Raw genomic sequence first — 23,262 nt, 5'->3', positions numbered from 1 at the left:
CTCAGGGGATGATGCAAGAAAGGGCACGGAAGGAGTTTGCGGGGAAGTGACGGGCGACAGATGCGACGGATCCACGGGCCGTGCAGATGTCAAGCATCCAAGATCGGCCTGATTGGGTGTTGCCTACCATTCTCCATAGTTACCTGAGTCCCTGACCCCGCAGTCTGGGCCCAAAGGAGAAATATCGTTCATTTATACTCGGAGGCATCTCTCCACAATCTCCGCCATGCAAAGAGGGTGGGTGGTCGCAGTTACATACAATTCCAGGGAATCATATCTGGTACCTGCGGCTAGCCAGTAGCCCCCGGATAATCAACTTAAACGTTCATTGGGTTATTCTTCCGGCACCTCAGGAGAAAAATTAATATCAGCAGAGAAGCGTTGCACTGAATATGTGTATGCATACGGAGATCTTCGTCATCTCCCGGTTCCTTGAATCTTAATATCAATTTGGGTTTTCTTCAATACTTTAGTATTACCCAGAACCCTGCTAACAAAGTACACATGTACTAGTACTGCATTGTAACAAACCTCGCCTATGGCCATATGGGATGCGGATTTCGGATAATCACCCCGTCTCCCTTGCTATCACGATGTGCCTTCCACCAAGTCATACGAGAGTTATCCAACTAGTGAGGGAAGAATGCTACGCTTCTCCGGCCTGCAAAGCCGATGCACGGCAATCTAAGCTTTTGTCTTTGCTCTTTAATGTTCAATATTGGAGGATGGACTGACATGGATTGCACAAGCTCTCGTCAGAAGAGACTTATTCAGAGCAAGGGGAAAGTATATAAGACCTTGGTCCCATCCCCAAATAAAACCCTTTCTTCACCACTACCGGCAGCATCTCCAATAACAGTTCAATCAGACTGTACTAGACATTCCTTAGGCACTTTACATTTTCATTCCCTCAAAACCTTTCACAATGAAGGGATCAATTATCGCCGGAGCCCTATTGGCAGCTCCTTTCGTCGCTGCTCAGCAGGCTCTCTACGCACAGTGTGGTGGTGTTACCTACACTGGTTCCACTACTTGTGTTTCTGGATCCTACTGCAGCAAGATCAATGATTGTAAGTTTTTACGCCGATATATTTCCCTTATGAGCTTGAGTATTTACACACAGCGTCTTAGACTACTACCAATGTCTTCCTGGTACTGCCTCTAGCACCGCCGCCGGTAGCACCGTTGCCACTGCTACTGCGACTGGTACCGCGACTGGTACCGCAGTTGTCACTAGTGCCACTGCCGTTGTTACTGCCAGTGGAAACCCCTTCGCTGGCAAGACCCAGTGGGCCAACCCCTACTACGCCTCTGAGGTATCAAGCATCGCTATTCCCTCGTTGGTTGCTGCTGGAAAGACTGCCCTGGCCACTAAGGCCGCATCTGTCGCCAAGGTGCCTTCCTTCACTTGGTTGTGAGTACCTCCAACAATATACTGTTTAGGCCCTAGTAATAACAAACTCTAATCTTATCTGTACCAAAAGTGATACCGCAGCCAAGGTCCCTAGCATGAGGACTTACCTTACTTCCATCAAGGCTGCCGGTGTTGGCAACTACATCGTCCCCTTCGTTGTCTACGATTTGCCTGACCGTGATTGTGCTGCTCTGGCTTCAAACGGAGAGTACTCCATCGCCGACGGAGGTGCTGCCAACTACAAGGCCTACATTGATGCCATCCGTGCCATTATCCTCGATTTCCCAGATATCCCGCTCGCATTGATCATTGAGCCCGATTCACTTGCCAACTTGATTACCAACATGAGTGTTTCAAAGTGTGCCAACGCCGCATCAACATACAAGGAGTTGACCGTCTATGCCGTCAAGCAACTCGCTCTCCCCAACGTTACTATGTACCTTGATGGAGGACACGGAGGATGGCTCGGATGGCCCGCTAACCTTGCCCCTGCTGCTGTTATGTACGCCCAGATCTACAAAGACGCCGGTTCCCCAAGCCAGCTTCGTGGTCTTGCAACTAACGTTGCCAACTACAATGGATGGTCCCTTGCAACATGCCCGTCATACACCTCCCCCAACGTTAACTGCGACGAGAAGAAATACATTAACGCCATGGGACCCGCTCTCGCCTCAAACGGATGGGCCAACGCACACTTCATCGTCGACCAAGGCCGTTCTGGAATGCAGCCCACTGGTCAGATTGCCCAGGGTGATTGGTGTAACCAGATCGGAACCGGTTTCGGTATCCGCCCTGATACTGCTGTTACTGATGCCCTTCTTGATGCCTTCGTCTGGGTTAAGCGTAAGGACTCCTCACTCTATGGGATATAAATGATATTTGCTAACATTTACTTAATATAGCCGGCGGTGAGTCTGACGGAACCTCCGACACCAGCGCTGTCCGCTACGACGCTCATTGCGGTCTCGCTGATGCTCTTAAGCCCGCTCCTGAGGCCGGTACCTGGTTCCAGGCCTACTTCGAGCAGCTCTTGACCAACGCCAACCCTGCTTTCTAAACGACCAGCCCATAACAGTCCCGGGGCTCCTTTTGATGCCCGGTTTTCTGGTGTGACATTAGATGTATATATAGAATTGGTTGTTGTTCATGTTTTTGCGGTGCTGTGGCAGTGTGGTGGGTGTGTTTTAAGGAGGGAAAAAAATGTTTCTTTGTGCTGATGGAAGAAAATGGAGCTACTCTCTAGTCTCTTTTCGTCATGTATTGGAGTCGCCTTGATGGGGGCCCAGTTAGCCGTTCGTAATTGAGATGTTCTATGCCGGTCTTTCCATTACCAATAAAGATTTCTCATAGGAACACGTGAAAAATAAAATAGTAGGTGTGACCTTTATTTTTCAAGATTTCAACCTCGATTCCTCGGTCCACGAGTGATACTTGATGAATAGGATAGATGGATAGCGATCGAATGCACTGTCAGCAACAAAAATAGGCAATTTTCGGAAATAGACTGCATATACATACAGACATACACGGAGGTACACAGAGGTAGCCAGGTGGTTGAATCAATCAAGCCCCGAATCACATTTAAACCAGTCAATAGTGCGTTAAGGGAGCAGAATATTAATTGACATCCTGAAACTTGTCTCTGGATCTATTGTTCCACGTAGTAGGTGTCAGGAGCTAGTCAACGGCTCGGTGCGCAAACGAAGGCTCCATAGGATTCGAGCTCTGCTGTCACTGACTTAGTTCGAGTACATACCAAGTCCTCACTATGTTCGTATCTCATAATGCCTCAATCCGAGTGAAGGCATGTCCTAGAAGTAGGTTCCCTTCAATCAAGCAGCTGGCTTGTGGCCAGGTTCCGCTTTATTCGCTTGCCATGGCCCATAGAGTAGATGCATATGCGGTATCGTCAAGCTCAGGTTACACAAGCAACCTAATCTGCACCCAAAATAGCACTCGTATCGACCAATGGCAAGCTCTCTCTCCGTCTCACATTTCAACAACGTTACACTTTTTCGCTTCCAGAATCATCGCTTTCCCTTTGGGAAAAGGGTGAGCCGTGCTTTCAAGCTATCAGGTCGTGTTGAGAATGTGGCGTTTCTATTAATATGTGTCAAAAGTTACACATTGCGTGCCTGCAGCTGCAATTCTCACGAGGACGTTTGTCCCCCAGATTATAATTATGTGTTCGGCCAATCTTTGAGGTCTGTGGTTGATTGTATGTATATATACCTACAATGATTATGACCCCACGTGCACAAGTTATCGTGAGGGCTCCGGTCGTTGGGAGTGCATTGGTGCAGGTAATACGGGAGGTGGGGGACCAAAAAATTCGGGATCGGGAGATACCACGAGGCCATAGGTACATGAGTACATGTAGGCACTGTACTTGAAAGATCGATGGGGTATCTAGTCGCGTTTCCAGATATAATCTTCGTAGCACATATATACTATATACGTAGTAAGAGTTAAGTTAAATTGATACGTTCTCCCATTTTAATTCTCAGTGTCTCTAGTACGCTTATAACAGCTCTAACGTCTCCATTCTCCCGTAGCAATCTGATTTCACCCCCGCTAGCTATATAGCTTCCATATATTTTTTGCAATGTTATATTCCACCGCATACGTCACCTCTCTCCTCCTCCTACTGCCGACCGCAGTCCTTTCACTCCCAACCGACTCCGACACTCTTGTAGCCCGGCAGAGTACTGAACAAAGTCGCGGTGGGGGTAATACTTGCCCTCCTAGAGGGAATCCCCAGCAGCTAACTCTCACTGTATTACGCCCTTTCCCTCCCAAAGCCCCTTTCTTTTTTAAGCTCTTAACTTCATGAAATAACAAAAAATTAGTTCGAGGATATCCCCACCTACCCCGACAGTGATTTCTATCAACTCGGGAACCCTAATAACGTGCCATACGAATATAACGGCTTCCAATTCCAGCAGAACGATCAATGGTACATTATGCGCTGCAATAACTTTCAGACAAATACCGCTCTACAGAACTACTACAAATCAGTAATTAAGCACTTCTATATTATTCTTTTGTTTAATATACTTCCTTTCTAACAACATCATGTATATAGTGTGGCGGTTCAGCTCAGGCGCTTTGGACAGCTGGAACTACCTCCGTACTTCACATTCCGGCACCCCAGGTGTTCGACGTCGATTCCTTCTTCGTCACCCCAATTACATTCGCAAATATCGATATTAAAGTGAAAATAACCGGGAAGACCTCTACCGGATCCTCAAAGGGACCCTATGAGATTAAGGTAAAAGGGGACGTTAGGACCCAGATTAAGGGTTTGAGAGCGAAAGGATTTGAGGCTTTGAGAGAGTTCCAGGTGCAGACACTGAAGATGGATGGGTCTACTGTGGGGTATGTGATCGATGATGCTAAGATAAGGAAGTACGAATGTGGTGGCTATTAGTTGATGAGTGTGCATGTGGCGCAGTGCCACGAAGATTGGGGGATGTGCGCGTTATTTCAGTATTGACCCTAGGTCGCTCCTTAATCTCTATTTCGTTTGTCTCACTATTATTTAACTAGTATCTATTTGCTAGTATCGATATATATCATGATCAGTTCAAAACTTAAACTAGAACACCTACAAATAGATATACGTAGCGTATTTCTGAAGTGATACTCTTTCGAATAATACAAAAATATGGCTCTTTATTGAAATATGTGCCTGTAAAAATACATTGGGATCCAGAGCTCGCTAAATAAACTACCTATGGACTTATTCAGTGTTGGTAGTGTTCGTATTGTGTAGCTTGGTTCAGCGTGAATAGTGAAAATTCCCTATATCTAGAGAGGGATATTCGACCCATTACTTTAGATCCGAGTGCTATGCTCTAAGCTAGATCGTATTTGATATATAGGGTTTCTCGCTCGAGGAGAGGCTACAGTACGAAAAAACAAGGTCAAATCAGTACTGTATGACTACGGGATTCAGTGAATAATACAGAATTAAACCGGCATTACAAAACGAATACCGTAGCGGTGTTGTACTCTTACTGCGTTACTACAAGTAGCCTTTTTTTGGTATTGTACTTATTTCTGTCAAGTGAGACTTTTCAAGGCCTCCCATTGAGTACATGTAGTACATGTAACTTTCCGGTCACTTGCATGGAAAGAGTGAATATTAATCAGTAATATAGTGCTGTTCCATTCGAAGCATCACCCCCTACAATTGTACAAATAAATCTAAAGCGTTTTGTTTTCAAGGTCAAAGGACCCTCGTACCACGGTTTTTTTTATAAGGCTAATCAAAGTACCTGGCCGGAAACCTTTGAGGTGGTCGAGTCGATGTTAAACAACTCGCGATCGAATACTTACTACCGAAGTTAAATGTTAAAGTATGCAAATACTACGAACTTGTAATAAAGAGAGATATCACTATGAAATATATGTACGTATAAAGCTATTTGTACCAAGGCAGAAACTATCTCCAGCGCTAGAGGTTCAGCATGACGTCAAACTAAACTTCAACTTATGGCTACCAGGTCATAAATTTAGAAATAATAAGTAACTTGTCGACAGCTATGTACACGAATAAAGAATAGGGAAAGAGGCCTGGGTATAGGGCCGAGTATTGCGATAAAAAGATTTCCCGTGGCACCGGCCTCAGATACTTAGTTTTTTATCGATAAAATTCATGATACCTGAGATCTTAAATAATAATAGTAATGTTTAATTGTGATATGGAGGTCCTTTCCTAGTTTTGAATGTGAACCGGCATAGATTCTTTTGCGGCCGCGAGGCTGCCTGTAGGCATGGTATTAAAGAGCTGTGCCACATGCCTTCGACTCTGTGGTGTGTACTTTCTTTCACAGTTGATCTTGCATATCTTATGTCGCCAGTACAATTTATAGGGTGTAGAAAATGTATGTTTCTTTTTAAAAATATTTGGTTCAAAATGTCAATGTTTTGATCGAGACGCCACGCCCGGTTAGCTCAGTGGTAGAGCGTGTGGCTTTTACGTGATTTAATCATGCATTGGCGCTACCTCAATGTCGCGGGTTCGACCCCCGCATCGGGCTCTAGTCTAAAATCTTTTTACCTTTTTGCTCTATGCAAATTATCTTTCGGTTTTGAGGGTAGGAAGGGAACGTATAAAAACCTATTTCTTTCTTTGACACAGCTACTGCCATTTCAACTAGAGGGGACTAATCCCCCTAATAAGTGAGGGTCGATTTACGTTGTATTCTTAAACTTCGGCCCGGAGTGCATCTGACTCCATAAGAAGTACTACTACATGTATCCTGTTCGTGTTTGTCGCTCTTAATGTACTAGCAAATAAAGTACGTATTTGATTAGCTGATCAGCAGCTCGTTTGATACTATTTCAGATTAATTGATCCCTCAGGGGTTAGCATATACTTGAAACTGCACATTGCTTTGTAACCTAGGCCTAGAGTTGGGTATACTAACTTCTGTAGATTCAGTGTAGAACCAACCTTTGGGGTTGGTAGACCTTTTCGTATGTTTCGAGACCATCGATCGTTTTATTGCAGGAGGAACCTAGGGTTAGGGTTTAATGGCATGTGAGCTCACATTGGCCATCGCGATGCGGGGAATATTGGCACTACGTCAATATCATACTTCAGAATTCCCAAAATATGGCTTCCTCCAAAGATTTCAGCATCGCCTCTACCAGGGATAAGTTTCCTCATGTTGACCGCGGAAGGAAAGGCTTGCCGAGTCAGATTGATAATACTGGTGGTATTGTGCTCGACAATGCCAGCGGAACTCAGCTGTTGGGTTCGGTAATCGAAGCGTTCGTATAATTAATGCTAGCTGCTATGTATTTTGATCCTGAGCATATGATGACTGTCGAGTAGAATCGCGACATACTACACAAACCCCACCAACACGCCACTTAAGGATAGCACTTACCTCAAAAATGCCCTCTCCGCGTCCCAACGCTTCATCAACGCTTCATCCGCCGACGAAATCGGTCATTTGCTCCTCATATTCCTCTCTCAGGCAAAGCTGAGCTGATTGATATATACCGCTTATAGCAATCGGTACCTCCACAACACAACTCTTCCACAACCTATCAACGAGCTTCTTGTTTCCTCCGAAGAGTGAAATCATTGTCACGCAGATCAACCATGAGTCCAACATCAGCCCATGGCTGCGAATGGCGGAAAGACAAGATCTGATCGTGAAGTGGTGGACGGCGAAGGGGCCGGCCATGAGGCTGGAGATTGATGATCTATTAGAATTGATCTCAGAGAAGACATGCTTGGTGGCATTGACACACGCGTGTGGTATACTTGGGAATATTGAGGATGTAGAGGTGGCTGCAGAAGTTGTTCATAGGATGGTGCCTGAGGCAGTGGTTTGCGTCGATGGTGGAGAGTTTGTGCCACATAGAAGAGTGGACGTGAGTGCGTTGGGTGTGGATATTTATGTCTGGTCTTGGAATAATGTAGGTACCCAGAAATCTCCCTTTCCACTCACCACCCACCTGTACTTGGCCCGAAAGATTGATAGACATGGCACAGGTATTTGGGCCCCATCTATCCTGCATCTGGATCGAAAAATCACTAAAAGACGACCATGACCTCCTCGAACCCTTCAGTTACTTCTTCGATCATCCACTCACCTCACTTCAAGTCAAGCTCGGCCTCTATGCCGCTAACCCTGCCCTCACATCTTCTATCCCATCAATTGTAGATTATTTTAATCCCGATCCCGTCTCCGCTTGGACCGCAATCATGGAGCACGAAGCTGTGCTACAAAAGATACTAATAGATTATCTTAATTCACGCAGTGATGTTCGAATCCATGGAGAAAATTCACCAGATCCTGTGCTCCGGGTGGCAATAGTATCGTTCAATATAAATGGATGGATGAGTCAAGACGTGGTTGAGTTCATTACAACAAAAGACCCCAGGCTTGGGGTGGCTTGGGGGCATTTTGATTCTTTCAGATTGGTGGCCAAGATTTTACATCCCAAAGAGGATGGAGTGGTTAGAGTGAGCATGGTACATTATAATACAGGTGTGTGGTGGTTCTCTGAGGGGTTTGATCCTGATGGAATTTGAAAAACTGAACTTTTCGTGCGTAGTTGAAGAAGTGGAAAGATTAGTGGATGTTTTGAAAGAGATTGAGATCGGAGGAGACCAGGGTTTACTAGCGCATATGGAAAGACTTTCTCTTGTTTCCTTGGACTCTGGAACAAATACGCCGGTTAGGTCTGAGTAATGGCGGCTAGACAAGAAAAGCTAGACAAGAATAGATTTGGGACTATTCAGGGGGCAGTACTAGAGCTTGTTATAGGTCATGAAGCCTCTTATATCTTGTTTTGTTTTTGCTGTTATATTTGAAACGATTTATAATGATTTATCTTCAAAATCCATTTCCTATAATTCAGTTTTCCTCTGGATTGTAGTTGCTCTCATGTTGGCAGTTATCTGCTTGATGCATTAAACAGAAGCGCTGTCCTCTAGCTTTGTCTTCATTGCTTATAACTCCATATATCAAGAAGCGAAGGAATAAAACGCCTAGCTAAGAGCCGAGGTTATTGGGAGGCACATATAACGAGGCGGGGTTACAAGATTATCATTAGCATTGCTCTTGCGGCATCTACCTATGAGCAGGAGGGGGTAGCTCTTCATTGAAGTCTTTGGTGCTCCTCGATCGAGATATTCAGCTGGGGAGTATTAGCATAAGTATTAATGAAAGAGTAATTATAAAGAGCAAAAACTACGTGCAATGCATGCATGGCCCGCAAATATAATTGGAATATCTCTGGGATTGAGGGTCCACTTTGAAATCCCTCTTGGGATGAGTGGTGAATCGTGTTTGTTATATGGTTTTGATTATATTACTACTATGCATAATTACTAAACCTCGAGGTTTATCATGATCGTCAAACTTGATCATGAGGAAGAAGCACTGTCTACAGCATATATGACCTTACAATCGTGATCAGGACCTCGGGGCGAAACAGTAATATTTCGCGGGCCTCGCAGAAACCATCGCTATATTATGCGCGTTATTAGGAATTGTATATTATATAGCTTGATCGAGCTTGGTCAATTGATTCTATTGATCAATTTAGTACGTAACTTAACCGGTGCCAGCTATAGTTGTGTAATCTATGCATATTGTAAGCCAACACTCTGGGGTTTCGTTCCGTAAACATATGTATATATATCGATACTTGTATAATATACCTACTTACATGCAGTATATCTATATCAATTACTAAATGGGCAGTTCGTGGGTTAAGACCTGCTCTGGATGTGGTCCGGTCAGATACAAGTAGCAGCGAAATATCGGTACTTATCGCTGTGATACGCGCAGGCTACATATGTAAGTTCTTTGCCAAGAATTAGTACTGCATGCACCTAATTCATTAAAAGAGCCCTTGGCCCTAGCTAGTGCAAAAAAAGTACACTGATGATATGATATCAGCTGAAGCCCTCGATGTCTTCAAACGTGTACTGATAGCCATATTTTTCGGTGTTTGGTTGGGGTTGATGTGTCCGCCGGGGGGGGGGGGGTGTTGCGCCTGCTGTACTGCTTCACAGTTGCGTATTGAAAACACTCATTAATTAATGAGTTAAGTATTGGAATTCTGGCGCATTTATGCACTGAAATATTTAGTATGCACCTGCACCAGAAACAAATATGTACCGGTGACGTGCACTGTCCGTCGAAAAGAAAAAAAAGAAAAAGAACCGTTTTGCTCAAGAATTCACGGATTCAGTTGTCTAATAATTTATTGGCTCCAACGGATGAGATTCAATAACTCCCGAGTTATATGGCGGAGGTCTAATAACGTGGCGGGTTCTCAGTACCCCAATCAGAGCACAACAGATCATCGTTGATATTTCATTTATAACTCCTTGAGATATATAGGCTTCATAAGCGTTGTAGGAGGATCTCTACCTAGAGAATATTCCTGCATACATACTCTTCGTATAATCGAACTGCTAACATGAGATTTAAACCAGTTGCGCCGCTCAACCACGCTATATACCCTTGTCATGTCACCATGACAGAAAGCCTATATATTAGCGTAATATAGTTTTCGGAACAACGCCCCTCTTGATCAGGGTTCGGCGTCCTTTCCGGCCGGGGTTAGGTGTAGGGTTGAATTTAGGCGGGTATAACCATCCCCGCTGGTTCCCCCGAAACTCCCGAAGCCAAGAGCTTCCATTCTTCCACTTCAGTTTTTATTAATCGTCAAACCATTGGAATATCTCCGGTGCGGATGCTTTCGTGCCGTCTTTTATGTCAGGGCGTATTATCCGGGGGATTCCATACTCCATTATTCTAGGGGTAAGTTTATTTTAGAGTGTCAACCGGGATATACAATGAACGGCGCTCTAGGGCCGTTGTCCGAATCCAGGAACTATGCAATCTGTATTAGATAATTATCTTCAGATAGAGTATTGATGGAAGATGTCTCCACCATTACTGGGTCGGAATATAGCGTTCACCCTGAATCAATTTTACATACGCTTCCGAGTACCGAGAGTCGAGGAAGTGAAAGGGGTTTCTCCAATTTATCTGCTAGGTTAGTTAGCTACCATTCGAATATTCAGTAGAGGAATGGATCGACCATGAACCGTGTCATGATATTGTATATAAGATAGCACCCCAGCTGTCCTGTTCCCCCACTAATCGCCTAGATTATCACTCTCTTAATCTTATCAAAATGTACGGCGGAATCACTGTACTTGTTCCTGTCTTTTCCGCAGTAGCGACATTGCTCGCATCAGTCCCTGGTGCAAACGCTGCTCCTGCTTCACAGTGTTATAACTGGAAGAACGTCAGAATTGGTGGAGGCGGAGGCTTTGTTCCTAGCATTGTATTCAATCCAGGAGAGAAGGGGGTGGCATACGCCCGTACAGATATTGGTGGGGCTTACAAGCTCAACTCTGATGATACGTGGACACCTTTGACGGATTTTGCCACGGGTACAGATTGGTAAGATATCAAGTTCAAATTTCCCGTTTAAGCTTTTGACTGGGGTTAGGTTTTAACATAGAATTTAAACTTTAGGAATAAATGGTATGTTGACGGTTTGGCGACTGATCCTGTGGATACCAGTCGTGTCTACTTGTTGACAGGAGCATATACCAATTCATGGTATGTATATATATCTCCATGTTCTAAAGCACACAAATTCTTCCCGGAAACTTATCTAGTTATTATCTAGGGACCCTAATAATGGTGCAATTCTTGCATCGAATGACTATGGTGCAACTTTCACAACCTCTACATTGCCGTTCAAGGTTGGAGGCAATATGCCTGGGCGAGGCATGGGAGAAAGGCTTGCCGTCGACCCTAACAATGGCAGTATTCTTTTCATGGGCGCTAGGAGCGGGAACGGTCTTTACAAGAGTACCGATTACGGGAGTACTTGGACTAAAGTCACCTCGTTCCCTAACCCAGGTAGGCAGACCTGCAGTAAGCTTCACTTTTGGGTAGATCCATATCTGACTTGTCTTTTATAGGGACTTTCATTCCTGATCCCACTGACACTGATGGATTGAATGGCGATATCATCGGTATCTCGTTTGTCACTTTCGATTCGACAAGCGGTAGTCTTGGCACTGCCACTCCTAGAATCTTTGTTGGGGTTGCCGAGAAGGACTCAGAATCAGTCTTCGTCTCGAATGACGGTGGAAGCACTTGTATGAATCAATTTCAACCCTTCAAAGTTAATATTTAAAGGCTTACACTATTTTATGAACTAGGGACTGCCGTTGCTGGTCAACCTACTGGTTATTTGCCACACAAGGGTGTTCTTTCACCCAAGGAGAATGTTCTCTATTTGACATACACCGACGGTGCTGGTCCATATGATGGTACCGCTGGATATGTTTACAAATACAACATCAGTGCTGAATCGTGGACCAATATTTCCCCAGAAAACAGCACCTTTGGGTATGGAGGTATTGACATCGATCTACAAAAACCCGGTACAGTGATGGTTGCAGCATTGAACGAATGGTAATTCTCGGATGTGTTCTCATTTCTCTCACAAACCACTAACTTTCCAAAAGGTGGCCCGACGCAAACATGTGGAGATCTACTGACTCTGGCGCTACCTGGTCCCCCATATGGGATTGGTCATACCCAGTTCTCAACAGGCACTTTGGATATGATATCTCGTCAGCTCCTTGGCTTCAGGACCCCAACTCTGGTGAAGACTACCGGAAACTGGTTGGATGGATGATTGAGGGTTTGTCGATTGATCCTTTTGACTCCAACCATTTTCTATACGGTACAGGAGCCACGGTGTACGGAAGCAAGAACCTACTTGGCTGGGATACAGCCCATAACTTCACCCTTCAGTCACTAGCTACTGGCATTGAGGAGACATCAATTCAAGGCCTTGTGGCGCCACCAACTGGACCAAAACTTATCTCTGCTGTCGGTGATATCACTGGATTTGTCCACAACGATCTTGATGTTGCCCCTACTATTGGCTTCAAGAATCCATACTGGGCTACGAGCTTGGACTTGGATTATGCGGGGAACAAGCCATACAGTATCGTTCGTGTTGGCAGTGATGGATCCGGCGAAACAAAGCAGATTGCGGTTTCTTCTGATTATGGTGTAACCTGGACTGAGCATGAAGGTGCCCCAGACTACACCAATGGTGGGAAAGTCGCACTCTCTGCAGATGGAAACACCGTCTTGTGGAGAACTGGATCTGGAAATGTCCTTGTATCAACCGGCGCCAACACTACCTTTAGCGACGTTTCCTCTCTTCAACCATCCTCCGTAATTGCTGCGGACAAGAAGAACGACACAATTTTCTATGGGGCTTCTGGATCAAGCTTCTACATTTCCCTTGACTCCGGTGCAACCTTCGCCGTTGCCAGTACCTATACAAGCTCCACATCAAACCCTGTCAAAATTGTGGCCAACCCTCTGACTTCCGGTGATGTTTGGGTTTCTAGCGACATTGGCCTTTTCCACTCGACTGATTTTGGCGCTACTTTCTCTGCTATCTCTACCGTGACGAGAGGGTATCAGTTTGCTCTTGGCGCTCCGCCTACCACTGATGGATACCCAGCTATCTATCTTGTCGGTACAGTTGATGGATCGGTTGGTGTTTTTAGAAGTGATGATACCGGTGTCACTTGGTATAAGATTAATGATGATGCCCATGGATTTGGATCACCAGATAGTGTACCTGTTGCTGCGGATCAGAATACTTATGGAAGGTTTGTCTCACCCTTCTACCCAAAATAATTTGAATTTATACTAATAACAGAATTAATTCTAGGGTATATTTGGGTACTAATGGGAGGGGTATCTTCTACGGTGATGCCTCCTGCACAGTCTAGTTCCAGTATATGTCTCCTCTTTCTTTCTTTTAGAGCGCTTGCGCTTTTTTGTACTTTAAAAATTCCCTCTATCTAGGTTGATACGTATATAGAACTAGTTATACTTTATCTGAAAATATTTGGAAATATTCTCGGTCTAGCCGTTACTAGCTATAGCCAGTAGTAGTTAGTCTTAATTAAATACTTTATTCCTTCGGGATATTACAAGTAGCGCAAAATGCCTACTAACATACTGCGTTAGTAATTACCCCGACGACTCTACTCGACACATATTCACTAAAGAACTCGCCAGAGGAGTACATCGTACATGGAACCGTAAATTTCCTAGATTATAAACTATTTACTTATTGAACCTTGCACGATTAAACATAAGGATATGAAACCAAAAAGTACTACATCTGCTCGTCGGTGTTAAGAAAATATGATTCATGATCAACAAGAGACTTATAATTAAGACGAAATGTAAGGATATCTTGAGATGGAAGACTGGTGTAAACCAAGTGTTATGTTGTGAAGGATGATATATTTTTGTTGATATGTGCATCATGATTCATATTGACAATCTGCTTCGAGACTATGATACAGTACATGTAGTGTAGCTCAAAATCCGACAGTAAGGGTATCTTATTTAGTTGGCGGTTGTTAGTTGAATCCCAACGCCTAGATCATTATCGGTCTGTTTTCGTCCAAAAATAAGCCAGTTGGATCGAAGGACTTCGTAATACCCTACTATGTAGCGCTATCAACAGAACCAGAAGTTCGTAGTTTAAGTACTTACCAAGATTGACCAGCGTTTTACAGGCTTCGAGCTTTCTCAGCCACATATTAAAGGGATTCGATTGTCGCTTAGCTCTTTAGTTATTTTGTTTTAATTTCCTCCGGCCTCGACTTCCAATTTCGGGAGATCTAGAAAACAAGCTGGCCTAGGCGGGATCTATGCTTTTTAAATTCTAAATGTGGTTATAATGTCACATGTGAACGTATCACCACTTGATTACGAAGATACTCTATAACCTAAATGCGATGATAGCACAGAATGTGACTATAATATTGTATGAATTATAGATCTACGATCGCGACCTCTCTACTACATTTATTTTACGTATCATACGGATGGAAAGAATAGTGTTTATTCTCATATGTAGCTCCCCATTGATATCTTCGGGGTAGCGATGTACGACGTAGCTTTCCACATTTTTTCCATGGATCGTAAACTATAGAATAGAGGCATAATATATAGTAAATTTGAGACCACTCACGTGGATGAGGTAAAGATTTATTTTTATGATGCTGCCATCGGCATTACCAGATCAGCAGCTAAGTGGTATGATACTTAACACCCACCTCGTACCCGTATTAATACTACTATTCCATAATTAACTTAAGGGACATAATTTGGATGTGTTTACCTTGAGTACTTAATTAAGCGCCCAATTTATATAATTAATTATGTAACAACAACATTAAGTACCCAATTTTTCATTATGTACTATTTTAGAAGCACCGAGTGATATTTTATGAACATATCAGTACGCACTCCCACAATTTAGCAACTAAAACATGTACCTAAACGACTCGCCATAACAAACTTAAGCATACATGAATTATATATGTAACTACATAATTTCAGAAAATACGAGATCGAGATTAAGAACCTCCAGTTCGCGGATTGATCAAGCTTAGATTTGTTTAATCGCATTTTGACTACCAATCAACTAGGATTATAATGATAGTAAGGCCTAAATCTCACAACCTGTAGATCTGAGTTTTTGTTCTGAAAAACAACGAATGTGGGATTAGAAACACTTGTGCTTTTTTCGCGGGGAGAGGGCTTGTAAGGAAAACATGCTTGAGTTGTGTGATACGGCTAGATGCCTGTACTACTAGCTTTAATGGAATGGCACTAACTACATGTGTAGCTCGATACATGTACATACAGTTTTAATTATTATGCTATACCTCTGTCACACAACTAAGGGCCCGTTTGGCTGTTATGGAGGTGCCGAAACTCCATTTTGTGGCTGCTCCGTTAGAAGAGGATAAACGGAACTTTTTCAAAATGGAGTTTAGATTTTATTTGGGTTGCCAAACACCTGATTGTTAATGATCGTTGGTTTTTTTTGGTTGCAATGACTGCAAGAGCGAAACGGAGCTGAAAAGTAGGTAACCCCTACTTTTCAAAAACCCTGTTTCAACGCCTTAACGGAGTTACAAAATTAGCTGCCCGAACACAAAATTTTTTGCCAAAATGGAGTTATGTGGTTGCCATACAAATCCTCCTCTTGTAACTCCATTTTGACTTGCAGCCAAACGGGCCCTTAGCTAACATTTGGTACCACGTACCACCAGATCTGCAGAACAAATGATCAAGTAATTGAGCATGAGGCTCTAATTCACAAAATACTTGTAATTATGACTCTCATAATACGCAAATGTTGATTTTTATACTATGCAGGCATGCGTATATGCAGGTCCCCGATCTTAAAGTCCTACATGTAGCTCTTGTGTATTTTGCGAGTATTTCGTGCATCTTATCTCTATGGATTAGTAGGTTTGTGTCTAAAAATTTAAACATAAAGCTCCCTAGACCTTAGGATCCGCCCTGGGCGCCCAGAGAGCAAGTGTAAGATAGTTGACCTTAGCCTAGCACGGCTTCTCCTGTTATAATTACAGTATCAGAAATAAGGATAAAACTGATACCGCATTAGTACAGTATTGCGCTTTATCTCTGTATTTTAACGAAGTATATACGTATGCGGTACAGTGTTACCGTAGTTCTATGGTGTTGCCAATGACTACAGTAGTACCCCCACCCACGTTTCTGTCACTGGCGCAGTGGTACATGTACATAGCGTTAGTACTACATGTAGTAATATTCAATCATAGATCTAAATACTGAGCACGTGCACGCAGATAAGTTAGATTTCGTATATGTGATCATATCCACGGACTTGTAGGTCTAGATCACGTCGCTCCATCTCATGCGGACCAATTGAGCCAGGTTCATTTGATTTCTTGACCATTATAGCTTGCTCGATCTACTGGGTAGTATATTGACTACCCCCTTTCCGTCAAGATCTTGTTTACATTTATCTCATGATTTCAGAATTCAGGGAAATCGGTTGGTGGTGGACATGGAAGGCCGGAGATACTCCTCCTTTATACTGCACGTGGGGGATGCTCTTTGGTTTTACGGGAGACTACTTTAGGCGATCAAAGCAGGTTTCACCAACCAGCGTGCGCCCTCGATTTTAGATTTTGAAATTTGTCTGACCTTTATAAATTTACCGTTTATAGCTGGTCTGTTATAGATAGGAGGTATGAGGTAATACATGATATGTAGTCAATGCGATTAACTACCGGCGTTCAGAATCTAGAATATCTTATACCACAAACAAACTGCCTTTTACTCTACAGGGCCGGGTGTTATCTCTATGCGACGAAAGCTTCATATAGAGAGATGAAATTAAAGCCTAAATTCTAACACTTCCAGAACAGCGCGCCTCACCAGAGACAACCATTGTACTGGGTACCCGGCTAGATCTTATAACCGCATGCCTAATTATATTATAAATTCAGTAGGTTAGTATCTAAATCAAGCATCGTAATATAAGAAGAAAGAATTGATATGGCATGATTACACATATATATGAACTTAGGCTGTCATGAATTACACATTTATGTAGAGATTTTGACTTTAGTAGCTATTGGAACGAGTATCTCCTTTCACTTTATGAGCATTGGACATGAATTTTCACAATTAACTTGCTTTTACTAGCGATGGTTACGAGAAAACGGGACCTTGCTACTATTTTCTTTTATACGATCACAAGCATGTTCAGTGCATTACCGTAGACTCTACTAACCATAGGTCCACATTACTCGCGGACATCTGCTTTCGAAATTTAAAAGTGAGGGGGAATTAATAGAGTTTTTATTCTACGGCTATAGCTATATCTATGGCAATATGTGACGGTCGATCTAGAAACTAAGTTCGGCGACTCTGCCAGATTCGCAAAATATGGGAAGGGAGCTTCATGTCGTCAACTTACAATGCTGTACTAAGTCATTACGGATGGAAGCATATATAGATGTACATATAGATTATGATCAAATGAGCTGTCCAGAGCCGCATAAACTTAGCTGTGATTGACCATCCGCACACCTGTTCGTGCTGAGTTTTGTAAATTGCTCCTTGCCGGAAATGTCGTATATACATCACGCTAGGCAGATAATTGTTGAAATAGGTGTCAACATCGTACATACTTGTAGGAGATACATGTACAGTATGTTTCACAGAAGTTTACTTATCCCAAATAAACAAAAGTGTTGTCAAGTATTGAGCAGGTAAATACTTGGTTGGGTAATGGATTAGTTACTAGCTTCTTTCATTCAATTAGTAGCGATTAAGAAATTAATCAACAGTTCTAGATATCGTTGTGAAATTTAATATTCAACCCAATCGTACATCAACAATCTCTCCAATGGTCAACCCAAGGATCAGTGAATGTGTCAATGATAGGAGCCTCACCTCGCACCAAGCTCCCCCAGACAAAAAGACCGTGGCTACGCAAGTCTTTTATCTGAGAGATATGGAACGATCGATGTGGTCGCAACCAATTTTTCATATTCCATGACGTGAAAAACGAGATTTCTCTCTACACATCTCCCGTTTGAGTTGAAAGCGTCGTTTTGCCGACGATCACAAGCTCCTCTCCAGATATCATATTAATAGGCCGCCGACTAAATATGTACTACATGCGCAAAACAAAAGAGATCGAAACCTTACAGCCTACTTCAGGTGTTGGACCGTATGGTGTCTCAAATACTAAGGTGTAACATGATCAGAACAGGCATATATCTTTACTGTAAGTGCATCTAACTAGGTTTCAATCAATTAGTCCCGGTATAATTACAGAATCTTAGCTCTCAGTCAACTGTCCACTTATATACCTTTATCATTCTCTCATCAGTCTACTCTAAATAAAATATCCAACATCCTCTAATAATATTCATATTTGGTCATGACGATATCGATTATCATCGGCGCTGAACAACAAACGTCTATCACGGCAAGACTCCAAGTTGCAAATCGAATACTCGATGTCCTAGAAAGTTACCGTCTTCGACATCGTGATGGTACCTCTGACCGTAATGATGAAGGCAGAAAACGGTTTCTCCCTATAGTCATGCGAAAAGTAGAATATTTCCAACCCATCCACATGGTTCTTCCTGCATTCCCCTTCAAATCTCCAAATAATGATTCCAAGGTTCTGGGTACCATCCCTGATAAAGGAGAAGAGATAGCCCTTGCTCATTTAGATGGATTGTGTAAAAGTATTGAGGATATCTATAACCCAGGGGCACAAGTCACTATCGCTTCTGATGGAATCGTATACAATGGTAACTCCCAAAATACCATTGATGAACAGACCTATGAGATTAACGCTGAGATAGACTTACTGGGAGTTTCTGATCGTGATGTTTGGATATATGGACAAACACTTCGAAAGATTTCTGAAAGTTCTGGCTTCAACCACATCCGTTTCATTCCACTTCGGGATCTGCTCGGACTGGACCTTTCCGAACCAGTTAGCGAGGAGACATATGTAGCTCAAGCCCAAAACTTCCGGGATAAAATGAGCCAACTTTATACTCCGGCAGGATTTGACATTCGTCAGGAGATCTTGAAGAATGAGGATGCGGCGGCGACGTACAGAGGTTATATCAAGTTTCTCAGTAAGGACTTGGCAAATACAAAGACGTATGAAACCAAAATATCAAAAAGTGCTATCAAAAAGAGGAATGAGGTGGTTGCACGGAAGATGATGGCCCGTGGAAAGGTAAGCTAACAGCCACATACCCAACCGAAAAAAATTGAAATCTTTCCTAATCGTTTAAGCTTTAGGCATTTGCCGCTGCCGTACAGACTAACCTTAAGGATTACGTTCGTCTTTCAATCCATCCTTCATCTGGGAGTACTAAATTTTCAATCGCTCTCTTTCCTCATACCAGCCATAATATGACTCCATGGCATGCCACGACCCTTTATGGGCTCAATGGCTCCGTTACGACAGCTCATCTCGACAGTCTCAAAACGTCAACAAGCCACGAGCTAGTTTTTAAGGGTGGTGCTCCTTGGTATTATCGGGAGAGGTCTGATCTTTACCATTGGAGCGATATACGTATATCATTTGAACATTTATACCCGACTGGTCTACTCATCACTCCTGTTCCAGGTTTTGACATTCGATCATTCAGTAGTATCGATGCGACTAAGCTCAGATGTTTAGCCGAACAGAACTCACCAGTTATCCTTCGAGGTTTCACTAAAATGGATATTCGAGTGGTAATCAATGAGGTAGCTGAGCCAGTTCCAATTTCTGAGTGTCATGGGTTGGATTTTCAATCTTCGAAGTAAGTTTATACCGAATCCTTAATAGTTCTCCTATCTATGGTTACTAAAAACATGACAACTAGGCTGCAAATACTTACCTCAGATACACAAAGCACTGATGTATATGGCATTCCTTCCTTCTCATCATCCCGACAACTCTTCGAGCACCTCCCAGAACCCCTCAGCGTCAAACTGCTTTCAAAATGCACCTTCAGTACTCTTTCAAGCCCTTTTGAGAGGACGACTTTGATTACCCCTCATCCCACATTGGGTATTCCTTGCCTGCGTTATCAAACCACTCAACATGGAAGCAACATCTCCAACGTATCAAATGGTGATTTGTCAGTCTTTGGTATTATCGATAACCTTATGTACGACCGGCGGGTACGTTATGATCACATTTGGAAAGACGGAGATATTATTATAAACGATCCATCATCTGCGGCATATACATGTAATGATGTATTGTTGAGTGAATAAGTATTGATTGGGAATGAACAACGTGGATACAGTTATGTGGAGCATGAGCAGTCTATGGGGTTCTAAGAGACTTTATATTCGGGGGATGTTTTGCTGCATGTATACATGCGCTTCTTAGTTTATTAATTATCGTAGTCAGATATTCCAAATTCCCCTTTACCGACCAACTCTTTTCTATGATTTCTTTGGCCGAGAATTCCTTAAGCATAATATAATTTTTGATTATCACTGGATTTTTACAAATTTACCGATTTGGCTTAGTAAGCTCTAAGGAAAAGCAGAGAGGGGGGAAAGACGCTGTTCTATTATATATTACTTCAAAATATCCCGTTAATTGAGTTCATTCTAGCAGATATCGAGACACGACTCTATAAATACGCTCTCTGTGATGTTTGTGTACTCCATGGTTAAGCATTTTAAGCATTACTAATCTACTCCACACCCACTCCGGGTTTAGCCTTTAGGGACAATTAAAAGCTTCCTCAACAACCCCTTTGCGCAATTTAAGATATTCAATTTGCTTCTTTTACTCCTTACGAAACCTGAATGTGAACTAAAGTGCAACAAGCCAAGTAATACCAAGTCACTAAACCTAATCTAACAATTAAATACCAATCGATCATTGACCACCACACCAGAGGCGACAAAAAAAATCTTGACAGCTTCTAGTCCAACTTCCGCCCGCCCGTGTCTGGCCCCACCAACTTCCCATCAACCATCTTCCACCCGGCACCCAAACGTTTCCATCCCTCCGCCCTCGGGCCATCAACTGCTTTCATCAAAAGCCGGTTAATCCAAGCCCGAACACCCCATTCCTCCGGGAACGCAGTTAACACGCCCATTTGAAACTCGTGGCGCCAGCACGAATAAATCTCTCTATAGTATTGCCCCAGTCCGATCTTCCCCAACGTGGCTCGGGCAAATGCCGCTGGCGTAACTAGGAAGGTTCGCCCGTCGAATGGGGAGTAGGACGCATGGTCGATGGGCGTCATGGCGGTGCGCACGCCCCCGGGGATTATGGAGATGATTTCGACCGATTTGGTGGCTATGTCGTCGGTTCGAAAGATGGGTTCCTGGGAGGCGAGTTGTTCGCGGAGACAGGCGTTGAATTTCGTGGTGAAGGCTTTGGAGGCGCTATATGTGGGCGTTCCGGGGCTTTTTTGGGGGGCTATGTTAACGGTTTGATCTTTTTCTTCTTTTTTTCTTACTTATTATAGTTTCTGAGGGACATACAGGGTCATGATACTTCCTATGCTGCCTAAGCTCAGGATACAGCTCTTGCGCGCTAGTAGTCCTTCCTTCAATATCACTCTTGTCAAACATACTCCGAAGCTCACATTGACGTGGACGTTTTGGATAATCTCCTCGTCCGTGAGTTCTGAAAGAGCTTTCACAGGCGGAAGACCGCCGACGTTGTTGATCAAGAGTGTGATATTGCATCCTTTGAACTGCCTCAAAAGCTCTGGGAGCTTCAGTTCTTCTGGAGACTTTGAGGCATCTGCAAGGAAAGGAAGGAAGTGTTGGTTCGGATACTGATCTGACAGGCGGTGTATCAATGGCTCGAGCTTTTGAGTTGAGCGCCCATGGATTATCACATTCCACTATTTGGGTTAACAGACGATATAAGTATAAGATAGCCGGTATCAAACTAAGTCTCTAGACTTGAAGCTTGACAGTTTCACTCACCCCTCTCGCTGCCAATTCCTCCACAAGCGCTTTTCCGATGCCATCTGTTGCCCCAGTCACAAGCGCATACGCATCCTTAACTCGATAGTTTTTCTCTGCCGCTGCTCCATTATGGATCAAGTGTTGGTGTACGAGTCTTGGTAGTGACAACAAAGATATAGACGTTTGCAGCGCTACATATAATACCGTGTGCAGGGCGGCTGCGGAGTATAATATAGTGTTTGCCATTTGAGTTCGCGATACCGAAAGTACGAGTTGGTGGTCGGGCGTAGTATATACGTATATCAATGGAGATACCGAAATGCTAAAGTGTTGTCAATATGGGTGAGATGGGAACTAACTCAATATGGAAAGGACTAGGACTGGATTCCCGGGGGTTATTATCAGCATCGGGATCATGTAATATGGTCCACAAGACATCACCGCGAGGCAATCCAGGACCCGTAGACTCACGAAATTCCCGAACATGACCGGATCTGCAAACAGGCCAGGTAGTGCATGAGACCATTGACTTAGCTCGTGGTAAGCAGACCCGGCATTGTTCGGAAACGTCACGAAGGTTGGGAGTACGAGACAATTGGATTCGAGGTAAGCTTAGGGTTTTTGTTCGCCTCGAGCCGCTGGAGATTCTTGTACTATTCGCAACCAAATTGTACTACTACGGTTGGATTTCGTTATAATAGTACGAAAATATAACGAATCCGGATATAAACATATCCCAATAGAGCAAGTGAGTGATATCTTGTGGTTCCATAAATGCAATAATATGCCCCTCTACCCTCTTGTTTTTCCTTGATAACACGTTGATTGGATCGTCCAAAGTTAAAAAAACGCCTCCGATCCCTCCTTCCTTCCTTCAACGCTATGGGATACGTATGTCCGTATCCGACTTCCTGGGGTAGATTCGGTATCAGTTCTCCGCATCCTTATAAGTAAGCCGATTCATCATACTTCAGA

The 23,262-nt window shown here is 43.4% G+C and overlaps 6 protein-coding genes across 6 annotated transcripts; 5 read left to right on the top strand and 1 right to left on the bottom strand.

The window, feature by feature from the left end:
- Positions 1 to 925: 925 nt before the first annotated feature.
- On the top strand, positions 926 to 2,471 carry LAJ45_05305 (uncharacterized protein; the record flags this gene model as incomplete). Its single annotated transcript, XM_046114876.1, has 4 exons — positions 926 to 1,070; positions 1,132 to 1,414; positions 1,485 to 2,257; positions 2,317 to 2,471. 4 exons carry the CDS (start codon positions 926 to 928, stop codon positions 2,469 to 2,471), a joined length of 1,356 nt encoding a protein of 451 aa, XP_045971913.1.
- Positions 2,472 to 4,019: 1,548 nt separating this feature from the next.
- On the top strand, positions 4,020 to 5,057 carry LAJ45_05304 (uncharacterized protein; the record flags this gene model as incomplete). Its single annotated transcript, XM_046114875.1, has 5 exons — positions 4,020 to 4,190; positions 4,264 to 4,431; positions 4,500 to 4,792; positions 4,869 to 4,903; positions 4,978 to 5,057. The coding sequence occupies 5 exons, from the start codon at positions 4,020 to 4,022 to the stop codon at positions 5,055 to 5,057; spliced, it is 747 nt and encodes a 248-aa protein (XP_045971912.1).
- Positions 5,058 to 7,037: 1,980 nt separating this feature from the next.
- Positions 7,038 to 8,631, top strand: LAJ45_05303 (uncharacterized protein; the record flags this gene model as incomplete). Its single annotated transcript, XM_046114874.1, has 5 exons — positions 7,038 to 7,195; positions 7,260 to 7,375; positions 7,440 to 7,852; positions 7,929 to 8,427; positions 8,495 to 8,631. 5 exons carry the CDS (start codon positions 7,038 to 7,040, stop codon positions 8,629 to 8,631), a joined length of 1,323 nt encoding a protein of 440 aa, XP_045971911.1.
- Positions 8,632 to 11,095: 2,464 nt separating this feature from the next.
- Positions 11,096 to 13,742, top strand: LAJ45_05302 (uncharacterized protein; the record flags this gene model as incomplete). The annotated part of the gene is made up of 7 exons (XM_046114873.1): positions 11,096 to 11,367; positions 11,443 to 11,529; positions 11,600 to 11,835; positions 11,898 to 12,077; positions 12,141 to 12,396; positions 12,450 to 13,619; positions 13,682 to 13,742. The coding sequence occupies 7 exons, from the start codon at positions 11,096 to 11,098 to the stop codon at positions 13,740 to 13,742; spliced, it is 2,262 nt and encodes a 753-aa protein (XP_045971910.1).
- A 5,024-nt stretch (positions 13,743 to 18,766) lies between these two features.
- Positions 18,767 to 20,163, top strand: LAJ45_05301 (uncharacterized protein; the record flags this gene model as incomplete). Its single annotated transcript, XM_046114872.1, has 2 exons — positions 18,767 to 19,585; positions 19,651 to 20,163. The coding sequence occupies 2 exons, from the start codon at positions 18,767 to 18,769 to the stop codon at positions 20,161 to 20,163; spliced, it is 1,332 nt and encodes a 443-aa protein (XP_045971909.1).
- A 1,121-nt stretch (positions 20,164 to 21,284) lies between these two features.
- LAJ45_05300 (uncharacterized protein) lies at positions 21,285 to 22,773 on the bottom strand (the record flags this gene model as incomplete). The annotated part of the gene is made up of 5 exons (XM_046114871.1): positions 21,285 to 21,774; positions 21,853 to 22,220; positions 22,306 to 22,406; positions 22,492 to 22,609; positions 22,669 to 22,773. 5 exons carry the CDS (start codon positions 22,771 to 22,773, stop codon positions 21,285 to 21,287), a joined length of 1,182 nt encoding a protein of 393 aa, XP_045971908.1.
- Between the last annotated feature and the right edge of the window lie 489 nt (positions 22,774 to 23,262).

Source organism: Morchella importuna, assembly GCF_003444635.1.
Source record: "Morchella importuna strain M04M26 chromosome Unknown Morimp01GS014, whole genome shotgun sequence".
Lineage (NCBI taxonomy): Eukaryota > Fungi > Ascomycota > Pezizomycetes > Pezizales > Morchellaceae > Morchella > Morchella importuna.
The sequence above is the reverse complement of the archived record's forward strand: the minus strand, read 5'-3'. Positions and strand labels throughout refer to the sequence as shown.